The 22,009-nt window shown below is 60.0% G+C and overlaps 1 protein-coding gene across 3 annotated transcripts; it reads left to right on the forward strand.

Annotated features, from left to right (window-relative positions):
• Positions 1-21,176, forward strand: KCNIP2 (potassium voltage-gated channel interacting protein 2). Of its 3 annotated transcripts, none has more exons than XM_042863380.1 (8): positions 1-108; positions 18,376-18,500; positions 18,719-18,788; positions 18,859-18,929; positions 19,141-19,248; positions 19,418-19,522; positions 19,759-19,821; positions 20,167-21,176. In XM_042863380.1, the coding sequence occupies exons 1-8, from the start codon at positions 36-38 to the stop codon at positions 20,533-20,535; spliced, it is 984 nt and encodes a 327-aa protein (XP_042719314.1). In that variant the 5' UTR covers positions 1-35; the 3' UTR covers positions 20,536-21,176. The 3 variants fall into 3 exon arrangements, with proteins under 3 accessions (XP_042719314.1, XP_042719315.1, XP_042719316.1); XM_042863381.1 differs by having other exon boundaries at positions 20,052-20,255; XM_042863382.1 differs by lacking the exon at positions 1-108 and adding an exon at positions 14,570-14,991 and having other exon boundaries at positions 20,052-20,255.
• Positions 21,177-22,009: the final 833 nt, after the last annotated feature.

The raw sequence follows: 22,009 nt of genomic DNA on the forward strand, positions 1-22,009 counted from the left end.
CCCGTCGCGGTTCCCCCCTCCCCGCCGCGGAGAAGATGCGGAGCAAAGGCAGGAAGGAGAGCCTGTCCGACTCCCGCGACCTGGACGGCTCCTACGACCAGCTGACGGGTGAGTGCCGCCCCCGCGGAAGGTGCAGCAGCCGCTCGGGATCGCCGCCCCCCCGGCCCCGGCCCCGGCCCGCTTCCAGCCCCGGCCCCGGCCCCCGCCGCCCCGCTTCGCCCGCGGAGCGCCGGAGCGTAGCGGCAGCTCCGGCCCCAGGGGGGCACCGCTCCCCGGGGAGGTTGGCAGCCCAGTGGGAAACAACCCTCATACTCCCCGCGGGCGCTGGGGCGTTTGAGTCCCTGCCGGCCGCCCCTCAGCCCGCCTCCCGCATCGCCGCTCAGGACAGCGGGGTTTCGCGGCAGCCCCCCGGCAGCGGGGTCCCCTGGGAGCCCGGCCACCCAGCGGCACCCGAAGCTCCGGATCTCCTCCCCTCTTAAGTGCTCCCTGGGGCGCAGCAGCCCTACCCCAGCGTTGGGACGATTATAGTGCAGAGAAGCCACATATATCCCATCTGCAACCCGGTGCCATCTCGCTCCATCCTCACCCCCAGCAGGGAATTGCCGGTCTTCCCAGTCCCAACCCGTTTTCCCCCCATCACACCTCGTGCCCTGCTCCTTCCTCACTTGCTCGCCGTGGATCTGGCCAGATCCTATCCCCTCGCAGGATGTCAGCAGCTGGGCAGTGGGGCTCCCACCTTCTAGGGCTGTGATAAAGCTGAGCCACTCCGGATTCCATGCAATGGGACACCAGGCAGCCCCCAGCCCCGTGATGCTCCTACAGACGTGTTCCAGAAGGGATTTCAGGAGCCCCAAGGGGGTGTCTGGGCAGGACAGGACCCTCACCCCATAAGCAGCCCCACGCAGGGATGCCCTGCCGGCTGCCTGCACCACCGTGCTGCAGGGAGATATTTTTGAGCTGTGTAGGAACTTGGAACCCACACACAACTTTTGGTTTCTCCGGTAACTTTAACACGTCCATATGGATTTAAATCAAAGCGAGGTTAAAAATAAATGCCAGGTTCTCCCAGGCTGAGACCTTTCAGGGTCGGGCTTTGAATCCAAGCACAGCACGCGGCACAGACCCGGGGACGGGGTCTCTGGGAGCCCCTGCAGCAGCCAGCCCACATCCCAGCATGGCCACCGCCTGCTGGATCCCCCAGGAATGCAGGGCTGTAGCAAAGCATGCTGGCAGAGTGGCCTTTGTGTCCCCTGACCCATCGAGGGGACCCTCACCCCACGTTCCGTAGCTCATTTGGGGATAAGCATCCTGCTGCAGCATGGCCTGGGGACATCCACAGTGTGAGATGTGACCTGAGGTTGTCTGATGTCAGGCGATGGCACGTCCCCAGTGATCGTCCCTTGGTTGGTCTCCATCATCCCTCCCCTGCCAAAAACAGGAGGAGGGAGGCCAGGATGCGATCTGTGAGCACAGGAAGGCTGCGAGCAGCCCATGAGAGAAGAAGGGGCTGCACGTGGCTACGGGTGTGACGTGGGCAGCAGCAGGCAGAGGGGAGAAATGCCACCAGGAAATTAAAAGGGTCCATTTTGGGGACAGGGAGATGACGCTAGTGAGAAATAAAAGCCGTCCATAAATTACATGATTCCTCTGGCCCGCTAATGACACGGGTGATTAGTGTGAGTGCAGCCCATGTCCAGGGACATGGCCCTCAGCGTGGGAGAAGCAGGACCCGAGTGCCACTCTGCCCTCAGGAATGGAGGTACGGGGCCCCACAGCACAGGGGTTCCTGGGGAAGCAGGGACATTGGCCCCACGTCACCAATGGGACCAGCAGGTGCAGGCATGGGGCCAACATAGGGCTGCCTGCAGTGGGTCAGACTCTCCGGCTGCTGTTTGTAGGGTGAGGGATTTGCCTTTAGGGGTGAGGATTTGCTTTTAGGGCAGTCGTTTTCCCCCTGCTTTCTCCCTCCCGTCTCATTGCAGGGCCCCGAGTGAATTCTTTGCTCCACCCCAAAGGCAGCCGCAGTGTTAGCAGGGGGTGAACAACTGCTATAAAGATCATCAGCAGAGCTTTGGGGTCCTTCTGCTTTCCCCAGTGGGGAGTTGGGGACCCCACAGCTCTTCTTGCAGCACCCCACGAGATGAGATCCCCAATAGCAGTGAGTGTGTAGGGCCACGCAGCTGCAGGACAGAGCTGCATGCTGTGCTCTGGGGTGCGTCACAGGGATGGGGACAGTGATAGCCCTGCTGTGCACAGCTCCCTGCCTGCCACATGCCAGCACACAGACACCCTGAGGCTCACAGCCCTCTCCCCAGCGCCCTGTCCAGAGGTCCCAGCCCGCTGCCCACCCTCTGCTTCCCCCACCGCTGCTGCCACCCCTTATGCCCACCCTGCTCCTGTCGCCCTGCCCGGCCGTGAGGCGGGGCTGGAAGCCGGGCTGTCCCAGCTCCCCCGTGGGAAATCGCCCCTTGGGGTGGGGAGTGGTGTGGAAATGCTCTCACTGGGGCAGGGGATCCCGGGGGGCCCCCCTGTGCCAACGCGCCCACCCTCGGCGGATGCTGCACCTTCGCGGGGCGATGGATGGGAGTGTTGCCTGACTGCCTCGTCTGTCTGCTGCCTCCCTCCTTCTGTTTGCTCCTCGCCTCGGCCCTTTGCTCTCCTGGCTTGTTTGCGGCTCTGTAGGGCCAAGCGATGGGGGTGGGGGAGGGGGTGCGCTGCGGGCTGGGATTTGCAGGTCGGGGCCGTGGGAATGGCGGCGTGGGATGGCTGGGCATGGAGTCGGTTTGCTCCGTCGGATTTCTGCAGGCACCAGTGCATAATTGATGGCTCGGCACAACTTTGGCCAAGGTGCACAGATCCCGCTGCACGTGGCTGGGGATGCACGTGTGGGGAGTTCGCTCCTGGGGCATCGCATCTCTGGTTTGGGGTGATGAGACTGCGCCGGGTCCGTGTGGGGTACAGCCTTTGCCCTTCGGGTCGAGCACCAGGAGCCCAGGAGCCCCAAGGCCCCACTAACGGAGCTGCCCCTCCCTTGCTGGCTCGGCTCATTAGTGGTGTTTTCATTAGGAGAAGTGGTTTGGTTTCATTTAAGCCAAATTGCTGTGCTCGGGAGATGACAAATCCATCTGCCGGCAAATCGCTCTCCCGCCGCCGGCGTGGATCCCGGCCCCGGGCAATAATCGCTTTGCAGATGAATGAGCCCCCAGCGGGGCGGATCTCCGCTGTGCGGGGCGCCGTGGGTGAGCTGCTGCCCCAGCACCCCGCTGTGGGGCTCGGCCGTGGGGCGGGTGAGAATCCCTCCCCTCTCTAGCGGGATCGGGAGGATGAGCGAGGGGAGGGACCGCAATCCTGGCCCGTCTGGATAATTGCTTCTTCCTAGATTGGGTTTTAAAAAACGGCATTGTTTACAGACAGCCCCCAGATGGGTTTAGAGGCGGTAATCCCCCAGCCCTGCCTTCCTCCTGCTGGTGCCGACGTATCCCTCAAGGTCTCCTTTCCCCCCCAGCCTCCATCTCCCTCCTGGCTCAGCGGCACAGGTGCTGACCTGAGCACCTCCTCGGCCCTGATTCACTCCCGGCTCCGGGAATCCTTCCTGTCACTTCCCCCTTTGCCGCAAAGTCATTAACGTGCGAGGAATCATTTGTTGTGTAACTCGGAGGACGAAGGTGAGCACTGCTCTCGGGGTGACGCCGGCACTCTGGGGTCTGGAGGGGCTCCAGCAGCGACGCCCTCCATCCCCAACAGGTTCTCCCCATCTCTTGGAGCTTGGCAGGGTGTGATGGAAGGGACTTTCACAACCTCAGGTCTGCTGCTCCAGAAAGGGCTGTGTGGGGTTGCGGGCCTACAACATCCCTGTGTGGGCTGAGGCACAGCTATGGGGTCCGGCCCTCACTGCTCCCACAGCCACTGCCTGGCACTGCCATCCTCCTGTCCCAACACTCGGCCGGGCGCTGGTGTAAAGATGCTGCAATCAGACAGGGGGAACCTGCATTGGGCAGGATTTAGTGATGGGAAGGGACACGGCTGAGGCTGGGGGCTGCACAGAACACGGCAACATCCCATGGTTTCCCAGCAAGTGCCATCAGTGGAAGTGGTGGTACCCGATGCTGAGCCCTACAGGGATGGAACAGGGAGGTGATGGTGCTTCATACCGAGAGCAGCCCATGCAGACCCCAAGGGGAGCTGCCCAGGGGGCGTGGGGACCTTGAGCTGCAGCTCCTTTCCCTCAGTGCTGCTTGCTTTACCAGCCCACCCTGCCGTAATTACAGCCCGCTGCCGTGCTCTGGTAATACCACTTCTCTTTTATCACTGCTTAATTAAATAATTGTGGGGAAGTGAGGGGCTATTAGTGAGGGGCTGGGTAGTGCTGGGAGGCACATCAAAGCCTGGGGGCATCTCGTTTGGGCTCACCGGTGCTCCCCCAGTGGCACAGCACAGGGTTTGTGGGTGAACCTGGTTAATTATGGCCCACCTCTCACTCCATGGGAACCCTGATGAGCCATCCCCGGAGCCCAGACAGTGGTGGTACAAGTCTGCTGCTAATTAGATCCGAAAGTCCTCCCGTGAGCTCAGGTGCAGGGGTGATATTTGATTATTCTCGATTATTTCTGATTATTTTGTATTTATTTTGAGTAACTGCAGGTGCATTCTTTTCCTATTGGGGTCTGCTCTGTGGGTTGGTGAGCTCCTGACTCCCCCTCCCAGGTCAGAAATGAGTCTCCAAGGGGCCCTTGGAGCAAGGAGCACTCTCCTTCTCCAGTGGAACAGATAAAGACATGGTAGCACAGCTCCTGAAACAGTCCAAAATAGCTTTCGTGTCCCCAAAATGTCACTTTACAAAGGCAGGTGCTGGGGGCCTCCGTGGGGCTTGAGACAACAGCCAAGCATGTGGCCTTGCTGGTGGCCCTCCTGGTGACCTTGCTGGTAGTGCTGGTGGCTTTCCCAGCGGCCCTTCCTCACGGCATGCAGCTTGTGGGCATCTGAGGAGCAAAAGGCTGCTGACCCCACTGCTGTAATCTAGGGAGAGGAGATGGCCCTCTGTGAGCCGTGCTCACACACAGCTGTGCTTCTTGGAGGGTCTCAGGGTGCATCCCCCCGGAGTGTGCCCACCCCATCCCTTCCTCTCCAGTGCCATGCATTATTCACACCCGCGTGGTGCCAACGGGGCTGACGTGCTGCCGAGCACAGAGAGCTTTTCTGTGTAAATCCCTGAAATATTTAGCAGAACTGACTTAAAAACACAGCCTGGGAGGAGTTGGTGCCTTGGTGTAACCTGGAGGCTGGAAGGCCAGGGCGGAGGCAGCTCAGCTGCCGGGGACTTGGGGATGTGGCATGTTGCACCCGTGTCCTGTGGGCACTGGGGTGCCTGCCCCACTGTGAGCCTTCCTCCCGGCCCATGGCACCTCCAGCCCAAGGTGGGCAGGTGGCACTGGGTGCTATTGGTGCCCCACGCAGTGGTTGGGCTGTGCACTTTTCTCTCTGAGAACCCACAGAGCCCTCAGGGCTTCACTGTGACAGTGCATCCCATGTCAGATCCGCAGCAAATCCTGCCTGCTAATAGCTATGCAAATTACCTCATTAGCTGCCTTATTTATTTTCTCCAGCATCATCTTATTGGCATTTCTCTGGGCCCTGGAGGCTGTGGGTGCCCAGGCTGGCAGCAGAGCTGGGCACACTGATGGCATTGTGATGCTGTTGGGGATCAGGGGCTCGCAGGGCCCAGATCATCACCTCCTTGTCCCTCATCCCCATTTTGGAGTGAACCTTGCTGTCCCCTCACCTCCAGTGCTGCCCCCGACCCTTCAGGCAGAGGAGCGTGATGGCCACGAGAGGCTTTCACCACCCCCACACATCTTTGCACCTACTGCCTTGCCCACATTCATGCTCCGACAGACCTCTACGTGTCCCCCGCAGTCCCCTGTGCCACCAGCCCTCTCAGTGAGCCATGTCCCCAGCTCACCTCCCCGTGGCTGTGCCACTGCTGAGCTGCACGGGGGCTCCTCTTAGCGTCAGGCAGCAGCAGTGGCACGGTGACACGGCTCGGCACTTGGCACTGTGCAGGGCTCGGCAATGTGCAGGTGTCCCTGGTGTCAGGACCCCGGTGATAAATGTCCAGCAGAAAAACCTGTCAGGAGGGGATGAGCGTCCCCATATTGTGGCTGTGTTTCTCTTTCTGCGGGACCCTGCTTGCCTGGCCAGGGCCGCAGCGGTGTGGTGCTGGCACCTCTGGCCGGCCCTGCGGTGAGGTGGCTTTGGGGCCAGGTGGGGACTTACTCCCAGCAGTGGGTGCTGATGGGGGGTTGGCTCTGCCAACCTCTCTGCTGTCGTGTAGGCTCTGGCACCCTCCTGTGGCTGTTTGTCGCCTCTCTGCCGTCCCACAGGCTCCGTGGCTGTGCTTTGCGCCCATGTCGGGAGTGCGGCTCCCAGGTACCCCCCGATCTGTCCCTGTGCAGTGGTGATGGGAGGGGAGCTGGCAGCTCTCAGGTCCGTAGGGGTAGGTTCTATCGGTGTGTTGCATTCAGTCCTTGCAGCTGTCTCCTCGCTGCATGGTGTGACATTCCCTGGAGCCCCCCCGGGGTGTCACACCGATGGCATTGTGGTGCCGGGTGGTTTCTGAGTGCTGCTTTCTGGCCGGTGCTGATGGCTGTGCTGGCCACGGTATCACAGGGATGAGATACCCAGGAGAACTGAGCAGTGCAGATGGATGATGTGGAAGGGGCTCCGCTGGGGCTGCCCCCCTGTCAGGGGCATCGCTGGCATTAACAGGCAGGAGGGCTTGGTTCAGAGGGTGTAGCCCTAATTTTGGGGAGCAGGGGTGATGTTACCCAGTATCAGTACCTGGGGAGCTCAGCTCCTTCTCCTGGGGCTGCTAGTGTGGACATTTGAAGGCACTGGGCGGTCTGACTGTGCCTGGCTGGAGCACACCCACACATCCTTTCCCATCCCCAGGGGAGCCAGAGCCATCATTTCCATCAGGTCCCTTTTTCTTCACTTCCTCCCCCATTAATAAGAGATGAAGCTTAAGAGATAATAGAGCCTGGATGGATGTAGAGCAGAGATCCTGCCGGTGTATGAGGTAGATGTGATGTGAAGAAGGAACTGCAGCTGGGAAAATGGGACTCAGAAAGGGAGGTGATTGCCAGTCTGCATCTCTGGCTCTGGGAGCTGGGAAATCCCACTGCCGCCACACGCCTGACTTTTCCTGGCTCTGACACATCAGCGGCGCACTGCCAGGATGAGCTGAGCGAGCAGCTCTGAGTCCGGGCGGTCCGGGAGCACAGCTCCTCTTCTTCCCATCCTTACACCCAGCCTCATCTCCTCCCCTATATGGAGGCGGTACCCAGGGATGAAGGATGCTCACAGCACTGGACAGATGGTACGCAGGGATGAAGGATGCTCGTGGTATCGGACTGCTGGTACCGGGGATGCAGGATGCTCACAGCACTGGACAGCTGGTACCTGGGATGCAGGATGCTCATGGTGCTGGGTAATGGATGCTGGGAGATGCAGGATGCTCGTGGTGTCAGACAGCTGGTACCTGGGGATACAGGACGCTCATAGCACCGGCTGGTTGATGCTGGGAGATGCAGAATGCTCCCAGCACTGGATAGCAGGACTGGAGGATGCACAGTGCTTTTCGTGTCAGCTCCCTTCAGAAAGGAGCATCCTTCCCTGCTCCTGGAGAGAGGCAGCTCTGGGATGCAGCAGTGCCTCATTGGTCAGTGGGACCTGTGGAGTCTGCGGGTTGCCATACCAACCTGCCTCTGGTTCCCAGCCAGCTGGGGCGTGAAGTGCCGGGTCGAGCTGGTGCCAAGGGGCGGACCGGCAGCCAGGGGCAACCCAGGGCTCTGCATCCACCCAGCTGTCCTGGCGAGCTGGCTGGCACTGCTGGGCTCCCTGACCCCCGGCACCCCTCAGCAGCACTCTGTGCTTCGCTGCACGGAGCGGGCAGCGGGTTGGCACGGCACGGGGGGGTCACCTGGGCATCTCACTGAGTGCCCTGCAGCGAGTGGTGAGCTTCGGTCCCCCTGAGCCTGGAGAGAGGTGGCAGCTCGGCTCACAGCCGCTCCTCCCGGGATCATCCCAGCGCCAAACTTCCCGCCTGTCTGCCTGCCTGCCTGCCTGCAAGCCGGGCCCGGAGGCTGCCGCGCTGCACTGCCTTCCCCATAGGGCTTTTCCTGCCGCCGATGCCCGCAGGCTCGCTGCAGGAGACGAAGGCTCTGTCCTGCCCTGGGCAACGCACAGGGGAGCTGGGGGCTTTGTGCCGGCTTTGTGCCTGGGTCCCTCCCCGGTGCTGTGAGCCAGAGCCATGAGCCACTGCCAGCAGCGCTGCAAGAGGCAGCTGGGCCGGGTGATCCGCTTCTTCTACCAGTTTGTCACCGGGACCCTCTCTCAAGGTAGGTGCTGCCCTGGGGTTGTTGGGCTGTGCTGGGTGGGGGGGTCTCTGTGAAGTGGTCGGCGGAGTTATTTGGGGCAGGGATGTTGAGTAGTGCTTAGAGATCCAGCCCCGGGAAGAAGGGTTGTGTATGAAGGGCTGAAGATGCTCATAGGGCAGAGACCCACTTCCCACCCCACATCTGGATGGGGGCCAGTGGCCACCTCCTGACTGCTGCAAGTGCATCACAGGGATGTAGCCATGTGCTGGGGCCATGGGGTGGTGGCAAATCCCCAGCATGGCACTGAGACCCATGCTGGGGAGCCAGGAAGCGTGGGGAGGAACGTGCCACGCTGGGACTGTGGGGAAGCCTTGCTGGGCCAGCACAGCCACGTCACTGCTTGCAGTGGGTCTGGCACTCACCGCGAGCTGGCAAAGCGCCGCCTTCATTGGGACCCAGCCTGCCTGGAAAACCATATTGGCTCTGTTGCCTCCTCATGTAGGGCACAGGGAATGTGGGGGTACCTTCTGTGCAGCCTTGGGGCCGATGGCATGGCTGTAGGGACACGGAAGAAATGTGTTGCCTGCAAGCTGTGCCACCCCTTGTCCACGTGGCCCCATGCCTCACGATGAGGGAAGCGTTCCCCAACGCTTCCCAGCCCCACAGGCCACCATGGCAAAAGGGCATGGGCCCTTTGTCGCCCTTGGGACTCTTGGGCACCACTGGGCATGTCCATATCTCCATCAGCTCCACAGGGTGGAGGATGAGTGGGGGTGAGTCAGCTGATTGGGGTGTAAGGGCAGAGCTGCAGGTGGTGCGGCAGGATAGGGAGCAGATCTCATAGTCCCACAGCCTGCAAGGATGTCCTCCAGGTCCTCATTCTGCTGCCCTGCTGGGCTGGTCTATAGTGGGTGTCCCACCCACATGATGCCAAGCAGCCCCAGGGTTTGTTTGGCCATGCAGAGTGGCTGTGATATTTGGAATCCTGTGCTGGGAAACAGACAAAGTGATGGGAAACACAGAGCTGGGCATGTCTCTGCCTCCTGAAGACTTGGGGCTGGGATACGGAGTTGGCACAGCCTTCTGCCCCTTGTGTCATTCTCTCCTCCCCAGCTACCACTTTGGTCCATGTGGCATATGGATGCTGTGTCCTGCAGCTTCCGTGCCCCCATTGGCCCCTTTTTGTGGAATGAGCCCCTCAGCACAGTGTATGGAATGTGGGGAGCATCATGTGCCCGGGCACAGAGACCCCTGAGTGGGCACCCTCTGGGGTGGGTGCCCTGGGGAGCTCACCAAGGACAGGTCACCAATGGAAGGAAAAGAGAAATGACTCAATCAATTAACCAGATTAAAACTGTGACTTCACCTCCCCAAAAATAGCATTTCGCCAATATTTTAATGTGCTTATTAATAATCTGCTCGCGCTCTGATTAGCAGCGAGGTAATAAGGGATCGGCTGTAACCTAAATTTAACACTCCCTAATGGATGATGGCCCCGAGAACCAAAAAAAAATAAAAAAATAAAAAAAAAGAGAGGCTCCTATCCATCAGGCTGGGCCCCCAGGGCACTCAGCAGCACCCTGGGCAGATGTCATCAGCTGTGCTCCCAACTGGTCCCATGGTGTATCCTAGGGGACAGCCAGAGCCTGCTGCACCCCCTCACCCTATGCTTCTTGCTCTGCTCTGGATGGCCACGTCCCCTTGCCCAGGACCTGAGCCCTGCCTTGGCCTATGGTGCTGGGTTCATTGGGAGCTGGCAGACTCAGAGCAGCCTGAAGGTGATGCCACATGCGTAGCAAGCCATACCCATGCTCAGCCCCCTGCTTTGTGTTCTGCCTGATGGTGCCAGGATCCCCCCGGGGCCAGCAGGGTTATTTTTAACTGTTTGCCATGTGCTGCCTGAGCACAATTAAGGTAATTGGTTTGGGAGCCTGGCTCTCACACGCCGCTCCCAATTACCTGCCCGCCCGCCCGGCTCCCACCTCCCTGCCCGCTGTGGCCGGCTCTGTGGTGGGGCTGCTGGAGCAGGGCTGCCCCAGATAGCGGTGGGGTTGGTTTGGGGATGGAGCCATGGAGAGGACATCCCTGCACAACGACAGCCTGCTCTATGCCTCCCTGATTGCCATCCTCCTCCTCATCTCCTATTGGTTCACCACCCGTTGCTTCAAAATCATCAGCGGCATCGAAGGTATGGGGCTGGGGATGTGGGGGGATGGAGCGATGCCACCCTCTCTGCAGGCCATTTGGTGGGGTGGCCTAGGCACTGGGTGCCTGAGGGCATCTCTCTGGGCACCTCGTTCACCCCAGGTCTCCCTTCTGTCCCCCCTGGTGCTGCTGTGCCGGGAAAGTGGTGACAGCCGCAGCAGTGCCCGCTTCAGAAGCAAGAACATTCCCAGCATTTCCTATTCTGTCTCTGGAGTAACTGGTGGGGTGCCCCAGTGGAGACAGCGTTTTGGGGCTCTCGGTCCCTCCCGAGCTGTTTTGCTCCCTCCAGCACCTTGGAGCAGCTCTGATGATCATTGTGTCCAGGGCCATGCAGACCCCAGGGCATGTGTTTCTCCATCCACCCGTGCAACCTCTGCCTGTACAGGGCCTGTGGGCTCTTCCTGTGATGCAGTCATATGCTGGCAGTGATGCTTCTCAGTGGGCTCTGCCCCACTTCTGGTGATGTGTGTGGGATCTGGACCTCCCTCTTGCAGGCTGCAGGTCTAACTCTGGGTCATCCCATGCATCCCTTCCATTCTCAGGGCAGCTGCAGCTGAAGGAGCATTGCAGAGAGCCGGCCCTTCTTGCTGGGACACGTTTTAGCTGGAGGGGCCCCTCTGGGGGTGCTTGGGCTGTTTTTGGACAGAATTAGGTTGCTGAAATAGTCTGGTAGCACATGGGACAGCCCTCAGCTGTGGGAGCATTCAGGCTGGGGAGAGGATAGGCTCAGCAAGAGCAGTTGGCTTTGGGGGAAACTTACTTTCAGCGTGTAACAGGCTGGTGTCACCTTGTCCCCAAAGGAGTCACTCAGGGCAGGAGCAAGATTGAGGGTCAGCCCCATTGCTTCCAGTCTCAGTGCCTAGAAACTCGCTGCTTTCCAAGAAAAGGAAACAGCCCCGCAAACTTCCAGCCCAATGGATGTTTCCCCAGGGAGGGCTTCCATCACTCTCCCGGAGCCTCTCCTGATGCCTTGCTAGCATCTTTTGGCTGGAGAAGATGCTGAGCACAGGGCCGCCTGGTGACCCTGCCGTGCTGCCAGTAGGCACTAGGCCACCTGCCGGGGAGTAACCTGCAGCTGGGAATGGGGCCTGCGGGTTTGGTGTGGGGTGGCCCCACTGGGAGCCATCAGCACCTTCACCAGCCCTTTCCTCCAGCAGGTCCCACACAGTGTGATGTGCCTTCCTCCAGTGATGTGTTTCCCCCATGGGCTTTGTGCCCTGGCCCATCAGCAGGGACCCAACAGTTAGGCAGGGGCTGCTTTGTAGCCTGAGCATTGCCACCCCACCTGGCCCTGCAGCATGGGGGCAGCCCCATTCCCTGCACTGATGCTGGTAGTGCTCTCGCTCAGTCCCCCCCACGTGGGACCGGGACACCCTTGGAGCAAGGGCTGGGATGCTGTAAAAAATGCATGGAGCCAAATATAGCCCTGGCGGCTGCGCAGGCTGCTTGCTGGAGGTGCCCGCATGCCTGCTGCTGCCTGACCTTGGCTGGGTCCCCCGGGCTCCCTGTTTGGGGTACACCCCCACCACCCCGTGCTTTAAGGATGCTGGTCCCACAGTTCAGCAGCTGGACCTGCTCCATGGCCCTGGTGACACCCGGTCGCAATTCCAGACTGTACCCACTGGGCTATGGGGACCTTTAGGCACCCCTTGGTGTTCTGAGCCAGGTGGGTCCCTGTGGGGTGGGTATGTATATGGGGTGCAGAGGACAAGTCTGAGTCATCCACGTCCAGGATGTGTTGCCAGTGCCCAGTGTCCTGTCCCTGTCGTGTCCCCCCCTGGGAGCCAAGTGCCTTTCAATAATTTGCGGCCTGTTTCCTTAGCAACTGCATTAAGCAAATCGATGGCAGTGGTGTCATTGGAATGGGAGTGCATGCCTCCTGCCTCCCCCCTGCCCGGCCCCCCCCCCCCCTCCCCCCCGCGTGGCCTTGCTCTGCTCTTACTCACAGGCACAGCCCTTCTTTGCCGGGGCTGTTGGCTACTGGCTCCTGCGACAGCCCCACGCTCACCCCTCACTCTCACGTGGCCCCAAATAGCAGAGGGACAGCTGACATCCTTGGGGACATCAGGGGTCCTTGGGGCTGCATAGCCCAGCAGCTGTGGTGTTGGGGTGAGAAGGCTCAAGGTGAGTAGGGGGCCATGAGACACCCCCATCATGAACCTGGAAGGCCTGGAGATGGTTGCGGTGCTGGTGGTCTTGGTTCTCTTCGTCAAGGTACTGGAGCAGTTCGGCCTCTTCGAGCCCGTGTCCTTGGAAGGTAACTGGAGTGGGAGGGGGCCATCTGGTGGGTTCCCACCTCACCAGGGTCACGGCTGTGTAGGGAGCCCCAGAGCTGCCCCCACGGATGCTTTTAGGGTTCTGGGACATGGTGTCTGTCTGCAGCTGGTAGGGGTGAACATGGGGATAGGGTGTCCTGCCTGCTCCATGTAGAGTTCTGGTGGCCAGGGATGTGGGGAGGGGGTGGGACCCCAGTGTGGCACAGGGATAATGGGGTGTCTGTGTGAGATTGGGGTGTGCTGGGGGCTCTGGGGTGCTCTGGGGGCAGGGAATGGCAGCATGCAGCCCACCCACCCGAAGGATGCTGTGGGTACACCATCAGGACGTGATGGGCACTTTGCCTGGACCACAGTTCCAGTGCGTCCTAGAGCTGATGCAGACTCTGGATACCCCTGTCCCCCTGCTTTTGTTGCCCTAAGCCCTGTACCAAAGTCAGTGGCACTGCGGTGTGCTGGCTCCAAGCTGCAGTGAGGAGGGGGAAGCAGAGGGGAGCCTGTCGGTGCCAACCCTACTGGGAGGCACAGCACACGGCAAGAGCCAGCCCTTGGCTGAGCCCTGTCCCCAGGGGCACAGTTCTTGTCCCCAGCAAGAGAGTCTGTAGCAGTGGGGATGGAGGTCCTGTGCCCACACATTCAGAGGGACAACAGTAGTAGTCCATGTAGTCCTTAATCTCATGGTATCACCACCATGAAGCTTGGATGGGCTACCCTTCTCTATCCATGTCACCACTCCGGGACCTGCATGTCCCCTTGGCTAGGGACACTGAGAAGCATAGGGATTTGCCTCAGCTCTAGAGACAGGAGTGGGACCAGGTGCCCTGCATCAGCTCCCATCCCCACAGGGGTGAGTGGAGGAGGGGGAAACACCTGGCTGGAGAGTCTGGGTCCTGGTACCATGCCCTGAGTGCTGCCTGTGTCTCTCAGAGGCTTTGTCACCCCCTGGGCTCTGGAGGTGGCAGATAGGATGCTTTGCCTACTGAGAATGGCCCCAGGTGGTGTTGAGGATGGGGAAGTGTCTAGTGCCCTGCCTGCCTGTTGTTTACCAGCTGCACGCAATGACAGCCCATGGACTGCAAAGAGCCTGAAACCATACACTAATGGTTTGGGTCTGCTAATGGATGTCACTCCAGAGCCACCAAGGCGGCTGCACTTCCCCCACACACGGTGCTGAAGCCACAGCCAGTCCCCCCTGTCCCATCCGTGTGGCCATGCTGGTGTCATCTCAGGGGTGACTCTACACCTGGTGTCATTTTCCAGCCAGTTAATCACTGCCAAGTGCTGTCACCCCGCTGTGCCCTGTGCCACCGCCTGACCTGTGCCCATCACCAACCCCTGCCAAGAGCCTGCCGTGGCCAAGTCCTCGGGAGGGGACAGGAGAAGAAAAAAACTGTTGTTTTTGGCTGCTGAAGTGCAGTATCAATAATTAATTGAGGAGAAATTGGCTCCGGCTGGGAGCAGGGCTGGGCAGGCAGATAGAGAGCCAAGAGAGCCGCCCATGTAACCGAGTGGATGAATATGAGATGGAGCTGCAGACTCTGAGTGATGGGATAGTGAGTGCCATGTCCCATCTGCGGGGTGGGTGGAAGGGATCATCTTGGTGAGCTCCTAGGGTGTGGTGGGTGGGTGCTGCCTGGGATGTGGGGCTGGGAGGCACCTCCCAGTGGGGTGAGCATCCCTGCGGGGTGAGGAGGAGGCAGAGGGCAGGACCTGGCCTTGCATCCTGACCCCATTGCCTCTAACTCCCAGCACTGAGCAGCCCCGAGGACCGTGGTGTGCACCCCTATGACTTGGCATAGCGTCACATCCCGCTCAGCCCAGCCAGACATAATTAGCTTGTTGAATCTCTTCTCCCTCTGGCTTCACATTAATCACTTCTCACACTGCTCCCCTCCCAACTCCCTCTGGCTGGGCTGTTGCCTCCTGTCACTGATGTGCCCAATGAGGGGACCCCAAACTGTTGCATCCCACACTCTCCTCTCTCCTGCCTTGCTGGGTCAGGCACTGCAGCTGAGGGATGTCATTCCCTGCTGCACTCTGGGATCTGCAGGAGCTGAAAACAGTAGGCATTATCCTGCTGCTCTGCTTCAGCTTCAAGCTGCTCCATGTCTTGGGCATTATCCACCTGACTGGGGGAGGTGGAACCAAAACTGTGATGGGGTTGCAGTGGGGTGGGGATGCGATGGAGTGGGTTTACAACGGGGTAGGGGTGCAGTGTAAAAGTTGGTCCCCGCCTCCTGTGTCAGGGCAGTGTGTGCAGTATGCAGGAGCTGCAGGGTGCTCTCAGCGTGCTGAGGAGAATGTGTTTTGGGGCATGGGGAGGGTATGCGGGTGTCTGAGGGCACCAGGATGTAAGGAGCTCAGGAAGTGAGGGATTTGGGTGCTGGCGTGTGAGTTATTGGGGATTGTTACAATACTAGAGTGGGGAGAGGCATTGGGATGTAGGGGTATCAGGGATGCTGGAATGGGGGATACCTGAGTCATTGGGATGTGGGGTGTTGTGGTGCTGCATTACTGAAAGTTGGGATGGCTGAGAGCATTAGGGTGGGGAGAATAGCTGGGTCTGGACCCAAAATAAGCTGGGGCAGGGGATGCAGGACCTGTTGCTTATGCCTGGAGATGTTGGAGTGCAGAGAGGCACAGTGTTGCTGCTTGTTCCCTTTGGCTGCCATCTTGATCCGTGCTACCAGCAGTTCCACCTGGGGTGAAGGTTGTTGGCAGACTCTATGCAGTGTGCTTTGAGTTTGTGAATTTCCCTCTGTACCCATCATAGCCATCACTGAGGATGCTGTGAGATGAAGAGGTTGCAGGTCTCATTCCACTGGGCAGGATGAGGAATGTGATGGAGGGCATGCAGATAACAGTGAGGCAATCGGTGGCAGAGAGCAGGGAACTGTGCCCAGGGGCTGCTTGTGCGTGAGGATGCCCTTGAGCTGTTTTTTGACCCTATCACATCCAGGGTGGATGCTGGAGACAAGGGGACACTGTGCCATCCCCAGCAGAGCCCTTGGGTGTGCCAAAGCCAGGACAGCAAAGCGCCAGCCCCAGTCTCCCTCTCCTGTTGTTAAACTGCATGTGCTGAACCCTCTCCCTCCCACCCTGGGTCCCCCAGAATTGCGCCCTGTTCGGTTTCCTCCTTAAGAAAACGCCTGTGTTATTTTTTTTTTTTCTTTTTCCTTCTTTATAACAAACTAAAGTGTAACTTGCACCCGACCTGACCTACTGCACGTGCCTATACCTGCTGCCCCTGTGAGTCCAACCACGGTTTTTTCTCTGTTGCATCTCTCTGGCTTGGTGGTTCCCCCTGCCCCATCCCTCCCGTGGTCCCACCGCCAGTGCTGTGTCACTGCCTGCCCTGTCCCCAGGACTGCTCCTGCTCCTAGGGCTGGTCCCACAGTGTGATGCTGTTGGGGATGGGGCTGGATGCAGAGCATCCTGGGCAGGCTGGAAGGTGCCATGTCCCAATGCAAATAGCAGCCCTGTAAAATAGCTGGGTAAAACCATGCTTGCAGCATCCCTGCTGAGGATGCGTCTCCCTAGGCACACACTCGCCTTCTCTGAGTGGCTTTGTGTGACATCCCATTGGGGGCCACCGACCTCTTAGAACTATTCTCCACTACCTGAAAGCAATAGGGCCACCCACTGGTGTGTATTCAAAGGGACTTTGCACCTTTTGTCCTATTGCCTGCCTGCCTTTGGGGGCTGGAGCCCAGCATGGCATTCCTCTCCTCCTCCTCCTCCTCCCCACCTATGCTGCTCACCCTGTGCTGCTTGCCAGCTTGGGGCAGTCTGTGAGGCCCTGGGAAAGGGGGGAGCAGGTATGTGGCCAAGGAGCAGCACTAGGTTAGGAGAGATGGGTCATGGCCAACAGTGGGATAAAGTCTAAGGACTGGGGAAGGGGGTGAAGAGCAGGGGGACGTGGAAGCAATGGCAGTGACCAGGTTGAAGCAGGGGATGACTCCTGGAAGAGGCAAAGGCCCTGCACTCCATTCCTTCCTGGCTGTCCTCACCCAGGGCCCTGGGCTTGGCTGCACTGGGGTGGGGATGCATGCAGCAGAAGGGCTGCATGGCTGAGCTGGGGGCATGCTTCGTGTTCAGCCCTATGGGCCAGCAGGATTAAACCCGGCCCCGTGCCCCTGGGTAGGACGTAGTGCCCTGGGGGATGCAGTCCCATCCTGGACTTCATCCTGTACAGCCCCACTTGGAGGGAGTTCCCCATGGAGCAGGCATTTGGCTTTGGGGCTAAAGGGCAGAGGCCAGCCCTGCCATCTCCTTGGCTGCCGGGCTCCACCGCACACTGCTGTGCTCTGATGGGTGTCCAGACATGCTGGCCATGGGTCAGGGCCACCTTTCTATCACTCCCTTTCAATGAGGGAAGCAACTGGGCCGGGTTTGTCCTGGGATGGAGCAGAAAGGCTGAAAGATTTGGGCTGGGCATTGCCTCCCTGCTCCGTCCCCATCTGCATGCACTGGTCCCACTCACCCCATGCCTGACACCCTGCATCCGGGGCCCGCTGCTCTGTTAACTCTTCTTCTGCTTGGTGACTCCTTCTTTCTTCCAGGCAACCCGCCGGGCCAAACTAAAAAAGCGCTGAAGCAGCGATTCCTCAAACTGCTGCCCTGCTGCCGGCCCAAATCCATCCCCTCGCTCAGCGAAAGCAAGTGCTTCTTCTTGCCTTTGTGTGTGTGTGTCCACAGCAGTGCTGCTGGCTGCCGTCCCCCCTGCCCTGCAGCATGGGGGGGGTCAGGATCAGTCCTGCCCCTGAGGGTCCGATCCGATGGTCTCTGCACCCACCTCCCTCCTCGCCTGCTCCCGGTCTGTTTTACCCCCTCCAGCACATTGGAGAGGCTCTGATGGGATGCACGGTGGTGGCTGGACCTGGCTGGGGGCAGTAGAACCACACCCTGGCTGGAGGATGCTGCTGGAAGCTTTGTGTCAGAGATGTGAAGGGGAGGGAGGGGGATGAGTAGAGACAGAGCCCCCAGCCTGCCCTGGGTCATGCTTGGCCCTTTGGGAGACCCCGAATGGGAATGTTCCCTGTTCCACGGCATAAGCTGAGTCCCCCCAAGAGAAGAGGTGAGTATGAGGGGGCAGAGTCTGGGGATCCAGGGCCTCTCAGGGTTGTAGTGGGGGCTCTGGTCACTGTAGGAATGGGGAGAAACCATAGCTGAAGATGGGGCACAGCAGACAGGATGGGAGCTAGACAAGGCAGGAGGGGATGTTTGGAGCTGGGGGCAGAAAGGGGGGGAGATCTCCTGCTAGAGACAAGCCTCCGCGCAGCACAGACCTTCAGGCATCCAGGGTCTCGGCTCTATGGGGCAGATGATCATGCTAGGGAAGAGCAGGCAGGCCTGCATTCCCTCCTGGCATACACCTGGCTGCAGCTGAGCGGGACACCCCAGAAGCCTGCTGTCCTGAGTGGAAGTGTGCAGTGTGAAGTACACCTCCTGCCCCTAGCACTGCAGGGCTGGGCAGGACAGCACGGCTTCAACTGCCCTCTCCTCCCCCAACTTCCTTGCAGACAGTGTCGAGGATGAGTTTGAGCTCTCCACCGTCTGCCACCGCCCCGAGGGGCTGGAGCAGCTCCAGGAGCAGACCAAGTTCACCCGCAAAGAGCTGCAGGTCCTGTACCGGGGCTTCAAGAACGTGAGTAGCCCTCACTCCTTCTCTGCAGCCATGCAACCCTTGGGGATACTTTTGCGTCCTGTTGTCACACTCTGAATGGCTACAGATGGCAGCAGTGGGGATGCGGTTTCCCCTGAAGCTTTGGGGGGTGCCCCAATCCTGGGATTTAGGGGCAGAGAGCCCTGAGCATCACACCATTCCCCACGCTGATGGTGTGACGCTTCCATTTGCCCTGGCAGGAGTGCCCAAGTGGCATCGTTAATGAAGAAAACTTCAAGCAGATCTACTCGCAGTTCTTCCCACAAGGAGGTGAGTGTGGGTCCCCATCCCTGGTGTCCCATGTGGGGCTGTCTTCTCTCTCACTGTTTGCCTCCTCCAGACTCCAGCACGTATGCCACCTTCCTTTTCAATGCCTTCGACACTGACCACGATGGCTCTGTCAGCTTTGAGGTGAGCCAAGGAGGGGGCCAGGCTTTGCCAGGGGCTCTCTGTTTGTGTGCCGTGGGCTGGGACTGCCATGGGCAGCTACTGAAGGACTTTGTTAGTGGGAAAAACAGTACAAAGCAACAACAGAAAGAGTTCTGTAGTTTCTGGTTGAGGGAAAAGACTCGTGGCATCTCTGTGGGGCTGTCATTCCAAAGGGTGACCACCTGCTTTGCAGGACTTTGTGTCTGGGCTGTCCATCATCCTGCGAGGTACCATCGATGACCGCCTGAACTGGGCCTTCAATCTCTATGACCTGAACAAAGACGGCTGCATCACCAAAGAGGTGAGAGAGGGGTCCAGGCTGAAGCAGCTCTGCACCCAGTGGGGATGAGGGCAGGGCTCAGGGCATTTCCTTGAGAATTTAATGGGTTCTTTGGGGGCATAATGAACATTTGCAATGAGAACCAGATGGAGGCAGAGCTTCTCCACATTGCAACACTGCCTTCCTCCAGGAAATGCTGGACATCATGAAATCCATCTACGACATGATGGGCAAGTACACCTACCCGGCCATGCGGGAGGAAGCACCCCGGGAGCATGTGGAGAATTTCTTCCAGGTGAGCTGGGCACATCAGTAGGGACCCTGCATGCAGAAAACACCCTATGCTGGGGACAAAGCAGGGTTCCAGTGAGCAGCTTGCCTGGGACAGGGAGGTTTTCAAGCCCGAAGTGCTCTCTGTAAAGGTTCTGGCAGTGGGTGCTCTGCTTTGCATCCAGCCGCCATGGAACCTGGGCTGGGGGTGCTGGACTGTCCCCATCCCTGCAGTGCCCTCCATGCTGTGCTTGTCTCTAGAAAATGGACCGAAACAAAGATGGTGTGGTCACAATCGAGGAGTTCCTGGAGTCCTGCCAGAAGGTAAGGCCACAGGGCTCAGTGCAGCATTGCTGGGGCTCTGCACTAGGAGCCATGTTCATGCCATCATCCCTGTGTGGGTGGGGAACAGTGCATCCCAGCACGGCCCATGTAAGCCCCAGAGCTCCTGTCCTGTGTGTCAAAGCAGCTGGACAAGATCCATGGGGTGACACCCACTTTGGGGGAGCAGCCCAGAGAGCTGCTCTGTGCCCAAACCCTCCTCCTCCCTGCAGGATGAGAACATCATGAGGTCCATGCAGCTCTTCGACAACGTCATTTAGCTGTCTCCAGTTGAGCTCTTCTGACATCGGGCTCAGACCCCACTCCTCTCTCAACTTCTCCTTCCAGCCCTTCCTGCTGCCAGCTGCCACACAGAGACATGGTCAGCACCTGGATGTATCATTCCCCCGAGGCCAGCCCCGCTTTCCTTGGGGGCCCCACACAAAAGTGCCACCAAAGCGTGGGCACAGCTGGCATGGGGCATCTGGCCTGGGTGGGCTTCTTGCACCCGATCCTAGAGGGAAAGCCGCAGCCTTGGGCTGCCATAGGGCCTTCCCTGTGCCCCCACATCATGACCCCCTCAGCAGCCGCAGCACCGGCTCCAGCCCAGACCCTCCAGCAACACTTCTAGGAACTAAGAGTCTCGCAGCAGGCATCAGCGCCTCAGCTTCCTCCTGTGCCCTGATGTTAGGGACACGTCCCCTACATGGGACATGAACCACTTGTCCCCCTCCTCGCTCACTCAGGGTGCCGGGCTCCCTGTTTGTCATCAACAGCTGCCTGGAGCTGGGTGTGCACTCCTGTCCCACCCACATATCCTTCCGAGTACTGTTTGGGGGCTAATGTCTCCACATCAAACTCCTGCTCAGCCCCACCGGCTTCAGGTCCTAGTCCACAGCCTGGCCGAGCTTTTCCCAACACTGTGTCCAGAGGGGCAGCGGCGGCTGGGGTTGATGGGGAACAGGTGAGCAAGGCTGTGCACCACACCAGGCTGAGCCCTGGTATCAGAGCCGTTCGGACCCCCTCACAGGGCCCTGAGCCTCAGCTGTGGAGCAGCCCCCACTGCTCCAGGCTTGGCTTGTGCAGACGTGATGTTTTTTAGCTCCGTCCACCACACTGTTCATCTCACAGCCCTGTTCCTGGGCGGGAGGGCAGGTAACCCCAACCCCAGCACCTCCTGTCCCGCTGGGCGCAGAGGCCCTCCATCTCTCCATTCCCCCATCCCTCCCTCACGCTGCAGTCGCATGGCGTGACCCCCGCCCCAGGGCATGGTAACCCACAACCCGCTTGGCATCTCCAGTCTGTATATTTTGTATTATAACGATAAGATGGGTTAAAAAAAAAAAAAAAAAATGGGGGGAGGGGTGGGGAGGAAAAAAGAAAAAGACAATAAAATCTAACCACGATCGCTATGCACACTGCTGGTATTCCCCTCTGCCTTTGTCGGACGTTTGGAGGGGGGAGCTGGGGAAACAGGGAGCACGGACGCGAAGGCCGGCCCACGGCTTTCTCTGCAGTCCCCGAACCCCAAACCTCTGAGCCTCCCCGCCGGGCCGCCTCAGCGCGCCGCAGCAAATCAGGTCAGCGCCCAGGGGAACTCGCGCGACAGCCGCACCGGCAGCACCGCAGCGAACGCGCACGCGCACACCCAAGGGGCGTCCGCGGCGCGCACGCGCAGCGCAGAAGTAAACACTTAATTCCCACCCCTTCCCCATCCGCACCGCTTCCCTACACAAAGCCGACTGCGCAAGCGCCTTCTGTCGCCGCGCGCCTGCGCGCTGCTGCGCTGCCGCCTCTCCCCTTCCCCGGGGCCTCTCGCGCACGCGCATTAAGCACGATCCGGTCGCCTGCGCAGGCGTCGTGAGCCGCCGCGGCCTCGCCCCTCCCCCCGCCCGCCCTTCGCGCACGCGCGCCGCGCTCTTTTCCGCCTTTTGCGCACGCGCCGTAGGCGGGCTCTCCCCTCCGCCCGCCAGTTCCCCGCGGCGGCTCCCTCTCGTCGGCCCGCCGTTCCCGCTCGAGCCGCGCGCTCCCGGCGGCGCGACGGGGAGAGGCGTTTGGCCGCGATCTCCCGCCCGGTTCCCGGCTTCCCTCGGCCCCGCGGCGGCGTTTCCGCGCTTCTCCGAGCCGCGGGCGGAGCGGTGAGGACCGGTCGGGGCCGGTTCGGCGCGCAGGCGCAGGGCCCCGTAAACAG

The sequence above is a fragment of the Lagopus leucura genome, unplaced genomic scaffold (genome assembly GCF_019238085.1).
Source record: "Lagopus leucura isolate 7727_CA_CO unplaced genomic scaffold, USGS_WTPT01 Super-Scaffold_739, whole genome shotgun sequence".
Taxonomy (NCBI): Eukaryota; Metazoa; Chordata; class Aves; order Galliformes; family Phasianidae; genus Lagopus; species Lagopus leucura.

Excerpts from the sequence above, each read along its gene's own strand:
- KCNIP2 (XM_042863380.1), top strand. The coding sequence starts at position 36 with ATGCGGAGCAAAGGCAGGAAGGAGAGCCTGTCCGACTCCCGCGACCTG. Across the intron at positions 109-18,375 it reads CTCCTACGACCAGCTGACGG|ACAGTGTCGAGGATGAGTTT; the intron begins GTGAGTGCCGCC and ends ACTTCCTTGCAG. Across the intron at positions 19,822-20,166 it reads TCCTGGAGTCCTGCCAGAAG|CCCTTCCTGCTGCCAGCTGC; the intron begins GTAAGGCCACAG and ends TTCTCCTTCCAG.